The sequence below is a fragment of the Falco rusticolus genome, chromosome 4, assembly GCF_015220075.1.
Source record: "Falco rusticolus isolate bFalRus1 chromosome 4, bFalRus1.pri, whole genome shotgun sequence".
In the NCBI taxonomy this organism is placed as follows: Eukaryota; Metazoa; Chordata; class Aves; order Falconiformes; family Falconidae; genus Falco; species Falco rusticolus.
Genome location: NC_051190.1, coordinates 84860255 through 84876569, shown reverse-complemented (window position 1 = coordinate 84876569; position 16315 = coordinate 84860255). Strand labels below are relative to the sequence as shown.

General features: G+C 46.9%; 1 protein-coding gene across 1 annotated transcript in view; it reads right to left on the bottom strand.

The window, feature by feature from the left end:
* Nucleotides 1-15502, bottom strand: part of VOPP1 (VOPP1 WW domain binding protein) — a 68299-nt gene extending 52797 nt beyond the window's left edge. Inside the window, exon 1 of the mRNA XM_037383146.1 lies at nucleotides 15111-15502. Coding sequence (XP_037239043.1) covers nucleotides 15111-15161 — 51 coding nt within the window. The 5' untranslated portion in view covers nucleotides 15162-15502. The remainder of the gene's footprint in view (nucleotides 1-15110) is intronic.
* Nucleotides 15503-16315: the final 813 nt, after the last annotated feature.

The following is a 16315-nucleotide window of genomic DNA, read 5'->3' as shown; positions in this document are numbered from 1 at the left end:
TGAATGCCAAGCTTTTCAGAAAAAAAGTTCCACGCTCCTCTGACCACATATTGTAAACCTGTACTTTCAATTCCTTAGCTTTCAGAAGTACTTAAAGAAAACCAGCTTTTGAAAGTACTGAAACTGTTTCAATGTGCTGTTACTTCAGTTTTGACCAAAACTACTCCGTGCGATTGATCCAATTTTGCAAAACTTTAGATTGTCCTAGGACTGCATATTTCAATAAATGATTAATTAAGAAGGAAAAAAACCCCACAAACAGTCAAACACAAGTATTAGCTCCTGCAGCATTTCAGTGCATGTAAATGCAGCACTAAAAGGACAGCAAGTTAAACAGATTTAGTCAACTATCCAAAGAGGTGGGAAGCTGGTGAAGACTTGTGTTATTTCATGTTCTGCCCAAATAATTATTGCCATCACTAACAGTCTGAGATTATTTAGATCAACAGAAAATCATTAAGTACTGAAACAGAGTACAAGCATAGTTCAGTGGTAAGCATCCAAGTGTGTGAATCAAAAGATTAGGATAAAATGCCTGTAAGGTAAAGAAACTGGATGTACCTACAGATCTCAGCTTCACTACTAACAGTACGCACTGAACAAGCATTAGGGTGACAATTCCACAATTTGATAATTCCACAAGGAAAGGAGTCCCAATCCAAGCATTTTTTTCTCCAGACCACTTATGAGCCTGTATGGATTCATCCCATCTATGAGAGGTCTAGCATGGGACATCTGAAAATGCCCGTGTTTGAAGTTTGTGAAAGGGAAGGGCTTGCTGCAAAGCAAGTGTTTACCGCGAAGTCAAAGCAGTTTTCTTATCCTGCACTGGAGTGAGAAACTAAGAGTCAGAAACACTAAGCTTCTCATTCTGCCATGAAGAATGTGCCCGACACTTTCACTGCTTTCTGCCCATTTACCCATCCGTACAATGGCTATACATCTGGCCTGGATGTGACTGGAACATGCCATGGCATATCTGATGTTTCTTAAGTACTATTAAACCCTTCTGTGAGAGCTGCCAGACAAGGACACTTTTTGTCATTACAAATAATTGCAAAATTCTGGTTTCCCATAAAAATATAAGTACTAACTGTCAGAGACTTCTGAAGCATAACAGCCTGATTTGTTCTTTATTTGATTACTTGTGTTTGAATAAAGCATGAAGAAATACCGTAAAAATACAAATTAGATTAAACCTATTTGGAAGATGGATATTTGGAGAAGCCGCTTCCATGAATACAGCACATATCAAAGTCTAGGACATTGTTAAGAAAGAGTTGTCCCTCCAGAACAACGTACAGCACTGATAGAGAAAGGAACGGTGATTTTTTTTTTTTCCTTCAGTTGAAGAGGCAGGTATTAAAGTCACATATGTGATTTAGTTTTGCTGCCTTCAGTGCTTCACTTCTGCGCGCCGCTGACACACGTACAGCTCCCAGGCACAAAGATGATGTATCCCTGCCATGGACCAGCTGCAAACACACCTACCAGGCTGAGGGAGGGTTGAGTCCAGACAAACATGGCAAGCCTGCATAGACAGGGAGATCAAACACCTCGGAAGAGTCATTTGTTCATGCAGACTGCTTCACAGCCAGGTCTCAGCCCTCCCTCAAGAGCCACATGTTTACAATCCTTACAAGCGAGGCAGTCACCTTCCAGATGTCCAGGGAGTCATTAGCAGTGCTAGAGTAACACTTGGAAATGCTGACAATGAAATTACAAGTGCCATCTCTACCGCTGTGAAAAAGGCTGCCAAGCTTCCTCTAGGCAATGTCATGAAACCCAGCACTAATTGTTCATAGCCTTGCTTCACATCATGTTTAAATGCTCACACTTGAAGGAAAGACGTTCTACAAAGAGTTCCTGTTTTCAAGCCTCTCTAGATCTTTTTTCAAAAGCTTGCTGCAGGAACATTTCAGAAGAAAACTTCTTAGAAATTAATTATTTGGCTCCATCAGGCACTTCCAGACAGTGGAATATTTGCAGACACTGCTCTTTTTCTTTTTAGCTCCATCAGACTTGCTTTCGGAAATCTATTTAACTGAACTTAAACCTTTGTAAGAAGTTTAATATCTTTACAGTCTATTTTCTTGGAAGGGAGAAGATCACCAAACATCAACACATGGAACCAGTTCTCCTCCCCACCAGCCAGAGTGCTGCCACCAAACCCAGTACCACTGGTACATTCCAGCTGAACCCCAGGGCTTCTTCCACAAATCAGCAACCTGCAGCTGGAGTCAAAGACTGCACCTGGAGGTCCCAGAAAATAGAAGAATATACACTCCTACTAAAATTAATCAGATTATACATGCTGTAGGTGACACTGGGAAGGTAGACAAAAGCAAAGCAAAATCTTGGACAGTGTTTCTGCTCCAGATCTTAAAATTGCCCTCATACCACCTGTTTACACTATATTTATATATTTTGAGCCTTCTTATCCATCTGAAACCAAGAATTTTCCTTTGGTCCTAGGCAGGAGTTTACAGACATACCTCTCATTAATGCTGATTGTAAATGAGACATTTCAGTTTCACTGGTTTTAACAAGATAACATAGTACATGATTATGGTCCTTCTCCTCTTTTCACTACTTCACACTTGCCTACCAGTCCCGTTAGGATTATTCTTAATGTATTTGCACAGATGCAAATTAAAGTTTTCATGTTACAGAAGCTCCCACATCCTTACATGCTCTTGCACAAAAACTCTCAACTTAACTCACATCCTTCTCCAGATATGCAGTTTGAGACTGAAAAATTAAGTTCATTAAGCACCTGAGAATTTAAATGGGTATCATAATAATTTCATATTACCCCTGGCCTGTGCCTGCCCATGTTCTCTGCAGTTCTCAGAAAGCTCACTAGCTGCATGCACCATGCCCTCTGCCTACTTTCCATCTACATTATGCAACAACCATATGTTTATTGAGAACATTCCCCTAATGTTCCTTTGCCCTGACAGCAACAGCAGCATATCCCAGGGTTGATACCCTACTAAAACCAGGAGGCATAAATACAAAGGAGAAAGGGTCTGTACGCAGGGCAGCCTGCTGTAACGAGAGGTCACCCAAGCTGCAAAGGGAATTCTATGGAGAAGCAGCAAGCCAAACCCTCAAATCTCTAGACTAACACACAAAAATGAGAATAAGCATGCAATGAAACGGACATTCAGGGAAAAGGGACACAATGGAAATCTGTATCCTTTCAAGTAGAAGGGATTTTTAACTACATTTTTTTAAAGATCTATATTCAATACCTAATTGCAACACACAAGAAATGGATTTACAGGGCACTTGTAAGTGCAGATGATATGGCCCTTCCCTCTGCAAATAGGGGAAAGTAAAGAAATGATGGAAGAAGCAAAGTCCACGTGGGAGGTGGATGTGCCAGGGCTGATTCATAGGTGGGGCTGAAGGAAGCCTACAAAAGAAAGAGAAGACGAAAGTACAGGAAAAGTTAAAGCATTTTAAAAAGAGAACGGGGACTCGGCAGCCAAAGAGGTGGAAACTATTACAAATCATGAAATCAGTAACACACAAAAGAGAGAAGACAGACATCCCTAAGCCAAAAAAGGGTGGAACAGTCCAGAGCAAGGCCAGGAGGAGGAAAACGGGTTAGAGCTGTAGGTGGAGAGGGGATTATGTGACAGCTTGAAGATAAGGTTAAACAGCTTGAGCTGCAAGGCAGCAAGAGATGACGAGCCAATAAAGCAATTCAAAGTAGAGAAGATGACGTGGCTGGAGCGACAACAAAAGGTGGCAACTATACCTTCAGGACAGTGTATAGAAAGGGAAATTAAAAACCTATAAAAGCAAGAATGAAGGAGGCCAGGGGAAAAAAAACCCCAAACAAACCACAAACAAAAAAGCAGCCCAACAGCCGCCCAGACTTCAGCACTTGAGCTGAGAACTGCAGGAACACTTTCAGAGCCAGGATTAATGTTCCCAGATGAATCACTGGCGCTCAGAGAGCTCTTTTTGCTCCCTTCCTCCCCCCCCCCCCCCGCAGCCTCCCACCCCCTTCCCACCTTCTCTGGAACTATCCTTAGGTCACCCCTGCACAACATTCTTGGGGCTAAGAGACTGCAAAGAATGGCAAACATCTCCTGCCCAGTTTCTCTCTGAAGACTTCAATTAGTACTACAGGAGCTCTTGCTGGCTTTGGCTGGATCTGAATTTTTTGTGAGTCACCTTCCCTTCTGCAAGCAAGGGATAAACACACAGAGATGAAAGCAGTAAAAGCCAGGCTGAAGCATGGGGTCTTCTCAGTTGTCTCAAGCAGCCCAGGAGGCTCCTTGCTCCTCACCAGGATCCCAGAAATTGTCCAGTCCTGGAAATTTTCCAGCACCCTCAAACACCTCATGGGAGGTACTGGCCACTTCGTCATGAAAAAAAATGTATACTGTGAAGTAAGAGAAAGCAAAAACAGCTGCAATTCATGGAGAAGCAACATGTGTTCCCTCATCCATCATCTGCTCTGCCTGTGCATTGCACACCATCATCAGGATGCCACCAACAGCTAGCACAGGTTCCTTAAGAGCCAAGACAACTGCAGTCAGAGCAGTTTTATACCTTCACTGTGCCTGTGCAGCAGGTCACACCACTCTGTGGGGCAGGGGGAACAGAAGCTGACACGTCTTGCCAGAGCAGCGCAGGGGTGATGGAGCTGGGGAGCCTCAGTGCAAACACACACCCAAGCGTCAGGTATCTCACCCCACGCCACAGCCCAGCACCCACGGTTTCCAATGTTTAATCACTGTGGATGGCTATCACAGAAATAAACGCATATTCGCAAGCTATTCTTAGCATTCACCGGAGAGGCAATTACCAAATTACCCAGTTACATAATCTCTTTTATATAACCACTACGATGCTCTTCTCCTTATGCAACACGGAGGGCGACCGCGGCCAGCTGAAGCAGCTCCTTCCCCAAGGAAAGCTGCACCAGCAGCACCGTGGGCGGGACACACTGGTTACCGCAGGTGTACGGATGAGCGACATTAAAAGCCAACTCAAGGCAACCAAGACCTTCAGAAGCAGCAATGTATAAACACGGGCCCTCAGCCCAGGGAAGATATGAGCATCCCTGCCTGCGCTGCTCCAGAAGATGCACAGAATGGAGACCACCTGCACCTCCAGCTGGTCAAGATGTCAAAGGTGCCCAGTGCCCTCTGAGCAGCCCGACCCAGCATTCACTGGAAGCAAGTGGGATGTTTCCATTGACTTTTAATGAGCTTTGGATAGAGCCCAGGATTAGAGCTTTAATAAAAATAGGACGTCAAGATTACTACAGAATTAAAACAAGCTTAATCCAAATGCCCCTGGCTCTGTGCCAGGGCCATGCCTGTGGTTTCCGTACATGGGGAAAGCCAGGTGAAGCTCCAACTGAAACAGGTTCCCACAGGGCACCTTGTGATGGGCACACATACGGGGAGCTGGCAGCGTGGGTCAGCACAGCCGCTCAAGTTTCATCCATCAGAAGGTTTTGGGCATACCCCAATGTGTCTCCTACAGCATCTTCAGGATCTCACTCAATGCCTTCTAGGAACACTGCAGACATCTAGGCAGATGATTGCCACGTATAGTGAGACCCAATTTACTAGCGTTCTCCCAGGGCTTTAAGAAGTCAGCATCAAAAGCGTTACCTGCAGTGAAGTGGGAAGTACAATTTAAACCCTGGATTTGAGAAAATACAAGCCTGTGGATCCTGAGATGCTTTTCCATTATCATGCTGCGAGATCGGCGTTAAGCTCAGTTAGCTGTGCGCGTTATGGGAAAGCCCTAAACTGTGAAGCCCCTCAACAGCAAGGTATTAACACTACCAAACTCAAACACTTAGTTGTGTAAATACCAAAGGAACAGAAGACAGAACAAACTTTGTTCTCAATTCACCTCTTTTGACTGACACTCAAATCCAAAGGCATCTGCCTTAGCTTTATCTCGAGGTTAGACAACTAGTAATATTTAGCCATTATTTGGCACCTACTGCCTCCCCTGCTCCCTAGTTTCCCTAGAAATACAGATCATTCCAAGCAATATACAGGCAAGCCCCCAGCCTTAGCGTGGCACAATACACTTTATGCAGGGAACACACGCACAAGTTTGGGAACAGAGACCACTATCATTTCAGCTACAGAAAAAAAAAAAATAATGCAGCAGCTTAATGTTATCCTTACACTATCACAAACTACAGGATGACCTAGTTCTGAAGAGGTTTAACCCAATCCCATACTCTATTATTAAGTCTGTATGAAAGCCGGGAATGCAGGTTGCTGTAGTCGACAAGCGGATGAGAGCAGAACTGGGGTCCCCTCACACAAACCACTGCTGCCCACATTAGTGCCCGCTGTGACAGCACTGCTGCTGCTCAAAGCACTGAAAAATCACGATTCTCATTAGGGACATTTGTTTGGGATAGACAAGACAGCACTCAAAATAGGAGCAGCTCGTATCAGCCTTAAAAAGAAAAGCAAACCATGTAAGGGTAGATTTAAAACTTCTCACGCACCCTTACTCCCCTGCTTTTTTTTTATTTCATGCTAGGCAACCAGCTGACCATTTGAAAGCAGCATATTCAGAGAAGAAAGTTTCCTCCTCTGTTTTGGACTGAAACCTTACCAAATTTAATGGCATTTGAACAAATGAAGGTGGACTTTTACAGCCATAACCCTTCCTGTACCAGGTCGAATTCATGGCTCCAAGTGTGGAGGGGAACTGGGGCCCTGAGCTGGGAGCTCACACTGTGAGAGAGTCAGCAGTGAATTCCTGGATCTCACTTACACCAGTATTGAGATAATTATCTGTAGCGATGAGCAATACATTTCCCCCCCTCCCCCGAGGAGCAGAAATGAAGGAAAACACTTGCTTGACTCATCCTTGTCCAGTTCTTGCATCCAGAGCCAAAGCATGCTTACAGTCTTACAGTCACCCGCCACAGCGAGCAGTGCCTGCACCAACCTTTCGCATTTACGGAGATATTGCGGGGGAAGCAAAAAGGAGTTTGTTGTGTTAACAGAGAAATGAAACACTGAATTCCACCTGGGCAATTCCCCAGGTAGAGACCCTTAGGCTGTTATACCATCATGCCTTAACAAAGAGTCAATGCAGCACAGCATTTTGATATCAGTCTGCTGTGTTGACACTAAAGGGACTGTACTAAAACCGGCACAGTACAAACAACTAAACCTCTCTGGTGAGTCAAGGAGCATCTCCTGTCCAGAAAAGGAGAAACACAGACTGAGACCAAGACAGACAAGACAAATTTTGTTGGCCTACCTACACCCATCAGACATGCAGAAAGACACAACTGTGACTGCAAAAAACCCCAAGTATGCAGCAACTTAAAACAAGCCTGTCTTCATTACTACAGGCATTGAATTTATTTTTTTTTTTTGCTAGTATACATTGCCTGATGGAGCTCCTAATGTCTTGATGACTAAACCTTCCAGATCATGGGCACAGTACCAGCTCTTCACCCCATGGTAGTACAAGCCTATCACTGCGACTACAGGGCTGGCAAGACCGAGCTAAGCAGGTGGGTCTACAAAACCATCACCCCCCTTGGCTGGCAGTGCTGCTGAGGCCCAAGAAGAATATGAACACGTGTAATAAAATACTCACCCCACATCAAGTGGAAGGCTCTTGAAATACCTGCTGCCCATGGTCTCTGGTCTGCCATCAATGAGACGCCTGCCACCCTCCCATACACTCACGTTCCTCTCACATTAATTTAGTTTAAGATTTCTCCGGTTCTTCTTCCTCTAGAGGGAGGATCCAAACCAACCAGAATGCATTTAATTAGAAAGGCATAAAAATACTTTAAATGTACAAATCTGTCTTTCCTATACACTAAATCAAGGCAAGTACAGGTATGGGCTGTATGCTTGGGGTCCATGACCCTCACCTCTAATTCTACCACCACAAGACCTGAGAAGGAAGGCTCCACCCTCAAAATTATTGCCAGCTGTTTAGCTGCATGATGTCCATCAACGTCAGAGGTGGGAGACCAAGCCAACTAACACACACCATCATTCCTACTCCAGCTGGAAAGGACAAGCTGCTTACAGAAGGATCGATTGCAGCCAGGGCTGGAGTCAGGGCATGCTCCCACCGCCCTGCTTCAGTATTCCCCAAAAACACCCACTTTCCACTGTCTTTGAACTTTGAACTTAAGGTCCTAATCACTTCACAGTCACTTCCAAGGAAAGGCAAAGATACTTTTTTTTCTTTCAGACCTCCAAATGAGAAAGACTCAGTGAAGGGTGTGCTAGAGGACTGCTGTGTTCAGTTACCCATTGGCTGGACTTAAGGAAAATGGTCCTTCTCATGCTGCCAGCTGATGGTGGACCTTCCCCAGAGGTACGGTCTCCAGCCACAGCCCCCTCCCACCCCACAGATGGGAAAGGCCAGTGAGGTCATTTGCTCCAGGTTGAGAACTTCTGTTCTGACAGACACTTGGCAAGCAATGTGGGGAAATGATAGGACACCATCTGGAAAAGTTAGTTTTATCTAACAGCATCCTTCAGGGGAAAACAAAAAAACCCAGACTCCACTAGTTTTCCCTTCTAACAGCGCATGGAAAAGGTCTGCATGATTGCCTTCTACTCCAGTACAACTGCACTATTGTCTAGGGACTTGTTTTAATGCAGGACTTGGCAGTGCTAGGTTTATGGTTGGACTCTATGATCTTAAGGGTCTTTTCCAACCTACACAATCCTATGACTCCCATTAGGTGACACTTCATGTATTGAAGCAAGAAATGTGCTACCAAAATGGGCAGCCTTGCTCCAAGCCATGCATTCCCCCTCCTCCCCTGCAGAAAATTTAACGATGCTGCCACAGCACAAACCTCTGCTGAACCAATGGAAAACTATCCCCTCTCACATTTTTCCCCATCCTCTTTTTGGTGGCTCAGTCAGTGGGATGATCCAATCCTTCTGTGGCTGCACAGATATTAGATGGTTGGACTTGCGTGATCTTGAAGGTCTTTTCCAACCTAGATGATTCTATGATTCTAGACCTGCAGGAGCTGGCAGAATAATGGGCTAGGGACCACCCTTGCCAGCAACAATCCACCTCTGCATTGGATGAGACACAGATTAGAAACTCTTTCTTGCCAATTCCTTTCCTTCTAAAAATCTACCAGACTGAAAGCTGAGTCATTGAGAAAGAGGAAGAGATTTTTAGTAGAGTTATTTAAAACACGGGTTTAGTTAACACCTATTTAGCGCAAAGCTGAAGACACACTTGAGAAGACAGACATTTTTAACTCAGCAGTGAAAACTTCCTATTTAATATGCAAGAAACCTATCAAGATACATTGTTCTCAAAGAATGCTTTCCTCTTTCTCCCCCCCCGACCCCACTCCCCCAAACCCAGACTCCCATCCCATGCTCCCCAGGAATATCAGGCATGGTATTTCATCTCCTATGTTACCTTACTGATGTCAGGAAAGTGATAATATCCACTTTCTAAGACCTTATCTTTCCCTTGTCTCGGAAGCACTGTTCAGTGCTCAAATATCCCAGGCTGCATCCCCAGCCTTCGGACAGACCTAAGATTCATTGCCCAAAAGGCACTATCAAAGCAAAGAAAAAAAAAAAAAAAAAAAAGATTGTTTTAAAAAGGCTTCACCTCTTGCTAGTCAGAAAAGTTTGTATTTCCATAATAAACCCTAACAGGATTTCAATAAAGCCTTCAGCAAAACACAAAGCAATACAGCATCTTCAAAAATTCAATGTTAGTTTTCTGTAGGGTTTTTTATTTATATGGATTTTACTTTATATCACAACAAATTTAAAGTATATCAGTAGCCATGTTGTCTCAGCAAAAAATAAGAATTTATTGTTTTAAATTCTGTAGTATAAACTCAAACATTGATCTGTTCCTGCCTGCAAATCCAGCCTACATAGATAAGCAGTGCAAACCTGTATGTGGGCACACTTATTCCAGTTTTCCTAAGCCTCTTCTTAGTGGAGTAAACCAAAATAAATTTGCATTAAACCAAGGAGAGTTTCCATCGAGCCTTTCTTCACTGATTTTAGCCAAATCCATTTTCAAAGAGCAGCTAAGACTAAAGGTTTGCTTTGGTCAAGTTCAACACATCCTTCCAGACACCTGCATTAGTTGAGTGGGAAGTACAGAGACAAAAGAGAGTTGGAGGACTTCCCTTTTCCGGAGAAAGTGTAATGGAAGGTGCTAAATGTTTTTGACTGCTATAAAAAATATAAACAGTTTTTATAGATGCTTTTTCCGATAAAAAAAACAAACACCACCCAAACCCACCAAAAAACCACCACATAGCTATTTGCACCTCCCCTTAGAGGATGCAAACAGCACTGCCACAGTCCCCTTCCTGCAGCGAACCGAATCTGTCTCCTCCTCAGCAGGAGCACAGTGAGAAAAAGTGTGCAAGCTCAGTCCTCTCGCCTGGAAATCACAGCCCATCTCGCTGCTGTCAAGAGGCAGGGAAGACTTGCCAGCACCAGTTGGATCCCCAAACTATAAATCACAAGTAAGCTCTTTCCTGCCTTCACTCAGCAATGCAATAGCTGCTTTCCAACTGGCTTGAAGAGGGTAAGGGAAAAAAAAGAAAAAGACACCCAAAATTGTTTAATCTGCTAAGCCCCTAGATAACTACAACTAACAAGCAGGAGAGGGTTAGTGGACACTTCTACACTAACAACTCCCTTGCAGAATTTTTGGGATAGACATTTCTCCATCACTTTGGACAGGATTATTCCTCTCACCACGCATTGACACAACACCCACAAGAGTTGGAACATCAATGTGACTGTATCAGTGGGCTTCCACAGAGAGGGACATCACAGAGACAACCACCCTGCTGTACACACACATTCGTATGTTCAAGGGTATGTACATTCCTATAATACATATACAAAGAAGGACCTCACAGCTAACGCATAGAAAAATATTCCAGAAACTGGGACTGGGGTGTGGGTTCAGGTCCCCATAATCCTCACAACTTCTTGAACTCTGCCTGTGCCTACAGCGATCAAAGTATGTGGTTTTTTTCTTTAAGACTGCCCATCTTAATGTGGTTGTCCATACAACAATTAAAAAAAAACCCCAAAGCAAAACAAAAAAACCTCTTCAGGAAGGGCAGATATTTTAGGTCTCTCTTATTTGCTAAAATCTGTCCTGTTGAAGTCCACTTATAAAAATAACACCAAAAAGCTCCACACAGAAGTTACCCAACTGAGAAGCATTAGCCAACTTTGCTTTTATTTAAACAAATCTTGTATGACAGACTGTCAGGTATGTTTGAATTTTATTTCAAGATAACACATTTTGTTGTTCATATGACATGTCTGTCCATTCTTTTTAAAAAAGGCACTTGACACTTTTGTAGTATCTTTCATCTGACAAATTAACAAGAAGAGGACTACACTGATCACTTTTTCCCAAACATTCAGTTATCAGCATCCACATTATAATTCTTAGAAACGAGAAACTGAGCGTGTAGAAATATCAATGCTATTATTTCCAAAAGTGACGATTAAATCTTCTATAGTGATACGGAAACCTTCCTGGTGGGATTCTCACCCACATCTCGTACAACCTACAGCAACTACCACAGGCCTCAGCTTACCTTAACACAGAGCACTAATAAGCTTGACTTAAATATTCAGGCAGTTCGATTAGCTCCTTGGTTTCCCTGAACACACCACATGGGCCAACCAGAAGCTTAGGCACCTAAAACTGTTTGACAGTGTTGGAAGTTAAGGCTACCCAGCAAGTTACTCAGCAGCAGTTACAATACAACACCTTCTTTATTACAACCACAGCACAGGCAGGGTCCTCTACTGAGCTTAAACAACCAAGTCGAGCCTCCCCAATCCTGAATTGAGCTTCAGCTACCCAGCTCTCCTCCATCCTGCACTTCTGCAGCTTGCAGGAAAGCAAGCAAGCACTCGGCCTGAGAAGCAAGCTACACAGAGATACTCTGGTGCCCTTATTCAGGCTGAAAATAAGCTTGCTTCATCATCATGGGGGCAGGCGGGCTGCTTGTTTCGTTTTATTTTTTCCCCATCCCAAAAACATCACTATTCGTTAAAGTCACATTTAAGCTCAGACAGCCAAAGCCCTTGGAATGTCTGATGAAATAAAACCAGAAAGTCTTGATACATACCCCAAACAGACACCACTTTGAGGCCCTCCTCAAAGCCTCCCATAAAACTGAGAGCCATCTACTCATACAAAACTGAGACAAAACACAGTCCTCTCAGTGGAACCACAAGTCACACTAGCAAGTGAGACCACTGGCTATTCATGAATGCTGAAATCACATACCCCAGTATTACAGATCTACCAGATACCCAAGTTCCCAGTGAAAAAGGGCGTTTCAGGCAATTGAGGTTAACACCACACTGCTACCTCCAAGCAGCCAAATTAATCTGAAAAGATGGATGAAGATTCAACAGCATTCATTTCTTCCTGAAAGAACCAAGACTACCTTTGCAGGTTATCCACCTGCAAAGTTCCTCATTTTAGCTTACAGTGTTAAACTGTTCAACCGTGACTAAGTTGTGAGCAAAACTCATGACATCTTTGGTTTTCCTCCCCTAACATCAAGGTCATCTCAGAGCAAAGTCTGCTTGGTCCTGGGATCAGACCTCTTTCTTCCATCATGGGAAGTCTTTGTGGTTATGGTGGAACCCCCTCATCCAGCAAGAAAACACAGAATTAATCCCCCTTTCTTACCACCACAGTGCTCTGGACATTTCTGTAGTGTGTCTCAGGCTCTCCTAGACACAGAGAAAGGATGACACCCCAACATTGAGAGCCAGCAAACTCTTACATGTAAATCCTGCTTCGATAGCAATGCCTTCAGTTGCCTTTGTGAAACCACCCATGAGCACACACAAGGGCCTTCCCCTGCCCCTCAGCCCCTCTTCTGCATCTTCTGCCTTTCCATCAAGCACAGCAAACCATCACTTCCCCACAGGAACACGGCACAGTCGGCTACTGACCAGGCTTCAGCCCGACAGCCACAAAGAAACACTCCCGCATCCAAATTAACACCTACCATCAATTTGATGCAAGTTTTTATTTGTTTGTGGGTTGTTGGTTTTTTTTTTTTCTTGTGAAAGACTATTCCTTTCATCAATATAACCAGAAACGGTGTTTTGAATGCACACAGACAAAAAAATACATGAACATCTTCCAACAAGCATTTTGGGTAATTTAACCAAGGAGAACTTTAAACATCAGTAAACTACCACAAATTGCTCTGAAGGACTAAATGGCTCCCACCACCACCATCATTATCACACTGTTAAGGATTAAATAAGATCAGGTCAAAGCTGCAAATAGATTTAAAATAATTGTAACAAAACTGTTTCAGATAATAACCTATATGGAAGTCAATGCAGAAGACAGCAAAAGTTTCAAATACCAAAAACCTTCTAAACTACCAGATGTCTCCAATTCAGTTATTTAAACCCCCAGCATTCTGTTTCCGGGCCTTTTTTTCCTGTAGAATACAACTTGAAACAATCTGCAATACCTCTTACTTGCATAGGATCTCATTTAAAAGGTATCCTAAGCACTTCCCCCCCCAAAAAATGCAAAAAACCAGATGGCAAAACAAATGTTCTAGATTAAAAGAAAGCGTCAAAACAAACCAAAAAGACATCCCACAATTAAAACTGGTGTAAAAGCTTAAATAACAGCAACATTGGCTACATCCAAAGAGGATTTATGCAAATCACTTCTGTCAGGCACACAGGTTCTTTCTCAACAGAACACACCTTAAGAGAGCAGAGACATCTAATCAAATACATCTTGGAGGGGCAGAACCTTTCACACTCTCAGATGAACAAATTCCCTCTGGGAACAGCTGGTGTCTGCTTTATTTAATCGACATTTTGCCATTCGTGCTTTCTGAACAGCTTCTGCAGAATCAAGGAGCAATCGCAGGCAAGGCTCTGGGCCAGGTTTACAACTGAGGTAACGAGACACAGCTCGATTAACTTGAAACGAGTTACATTTATTTACATTAAATGGTGATTTCGATCTGAGTGTTTTAATAGGATGATGCCGGATGACATAGTGGGCAACATACCAGAAATTGTTCATCTATGTAGGTGGCATAAACATGTAGTAAACATCATTTTCATGAATTATATCCATTACCAAAAACAAAATTACACAGCCAGCGCTCTGGTTTCCATGTATGGGTTTGGTGGTATGTTGGTTTTTGGAAAAAATTAACTCCTTTTCTGTCCAGACTGCTCCAACACAGAAGCAACACGGCTCTCCACCCCTCCAGCCAGACTGCCTCTGGGCTGCACAGGTGTAAGGGGGCACCTCGGAGAAGTCCACGGGTGTTTGCGAAGTCACACTAGCACCCTGCCACCACAGGTGTCGGGGCAAGGATGGGAGCCTGCTGGCCAGCGTTGCCCCATGGCCAGCGTTGCCCCATGGCCGGACCCCAGCCCAAGGGACACCTCTCCACCAGAAACCACCTACAGCCGCGCCTGCTAAAAAAGGAGCTGGCTTCCCGGACCCACGACATAACTGCATGGCACAAATCCACCCTCCAATTAACGTAAGCTGCCTTTTTTTTTTTTACATTATTATTTATTATTATTATTAATTGCTGTTTGCTTGTCCGCAGCCACCGGAGCCGAGCGCCGCCGCGGCGCGAAGTTGAACCCCGCCGGCCGCGGCCGCCCCGGCGCCTCCCGGGCGCTCGCCTCGGCACCTCGAGCTCGCCACGCACGTTTTGTGCACGAAAAGGCTAATTAAAATAAAACCGAAAGACACCTACCAGACACCCTTTCCATTTAACCCTGCCTGAAAGGCGCCACGTTCCGCGCCCCTCGGGGAGGCGGCCAGCTCCAGCAGCCCGTGCTGCCCGCCGGTCCCGCGTCACCCCGCTCCAGCGCGCCGCAGACGGGCTGTTCGTCCGCTCCCGCAAGGGAATGCTCCAACGGAGCGAGCCCGGCCGGCGCGAACGGCACCCGGCCGGCACCCGCGGCAGCGCAGCCGGGGCTCGCCCAGCCCGGCTCCCCGCTGGGTACGGGCCGCCCGCTCCCCCCCGCCGGCCGCCCCGGGGGGGTGACCCCCGCCCCGGCCCACCTCACCTCCCAGAGCAGCGAGAGCAGCAGCGCGACCCCGGGCTGGAAGCGGTTCATCTCTCTCTCCTCCTCCTCCTCCTCCCACAGCGGCGGGCTCGCCCTGCCGGCTCAGGCGCGGACGGGCGCTGTCAGCGGCACCATCCCCAGCGCCGGGGGGGCCACGGCCACCGGCGCGGCGGGGCAGCGGGCAGGGCGGGCTGACGGGGGAAGGGGCGGCCGGCAGCCGCGCCGGGGGCAGGGTGTGAGGCGGAGCGGGCCGGGGGCGGGGAAGCCCCGCAGCAGAGGGTGAGGACGAGGGCGGGCTGGCCCGCCGATCCCCGCGGGCAGCGGCGGCCGGAGCCAGGCGAGGCGGGAGGCGGGCAGCGCGGCGCCCGGGCGGGCGGCACAAAGAGGCCGGGCGCCGCCGAGGGCGGGGAGAGGGGCCGGGCCCGCCGCGGTACCGCCCCGCTGCCCGGCCGGGAGGGGACGGCGGCGTCGAGGCGCGGCGGGGAAAGCCCTGGCCCCGGGGGGGGGGCGAGTAACGGGCTGCGGCGCTGCCCCGCCTGGGCCGCGCCCGCTCGTGATGGCGCCCGCCCTCCGCCGGCTGCTCCGCGCCGAGGGGCTGCGCGGGGTGCCCGGGGCCGGCGGCCCTGAGGAGGAGGAGCAGCCCCGTGCGAGCCTCCTGGAGTTCGACACGGCCGAGTGCGGGTGGGGGGCCGGCCCTCCCCTTGTGCCCCACGCGTCACACCCGCCCCGGCTCCCAGCACAGGACGGGCCCGTCCGCTCGTGTCCCTCCCGCGGGCCGCCCCTCCTGAGGAGAGGGGCCGGGGGGCTCCGGGGAGGCCCTGCTGCGGCCTCTCCGTGCTTAGAGGGGGCTTGTAAAAGAGATGGAGAGAGACTTTTTACCTGCAGCGACGGGGGTGGTGGTTTCAGACTGAAAGAGCGTTAATTTAGGGGAGTTATTCGGAGGAAACTCCTTCCCATGAGGGCGGCGAGGCGCGGGCACAGGCTGCCCAGAGCAGCTGTGGGTGCCCCATCCCTGGCAGTGCTCAAGGCCAGGCTGGACGGGGCTGGGAGCAGCCTGGGCTGGTGGCCGGTGTCCCTGCCCGTGGCAGCAGGCTGGACCTGATGATCTTTGAAGTCCCTTCCAACCCAAACCGTTCTGCGGTTCTACAGCTGCCTCTGTCAGCCTGGTGGGTGGCGACAGGCCCTGCCGGGGCAGGCTCAGCCCC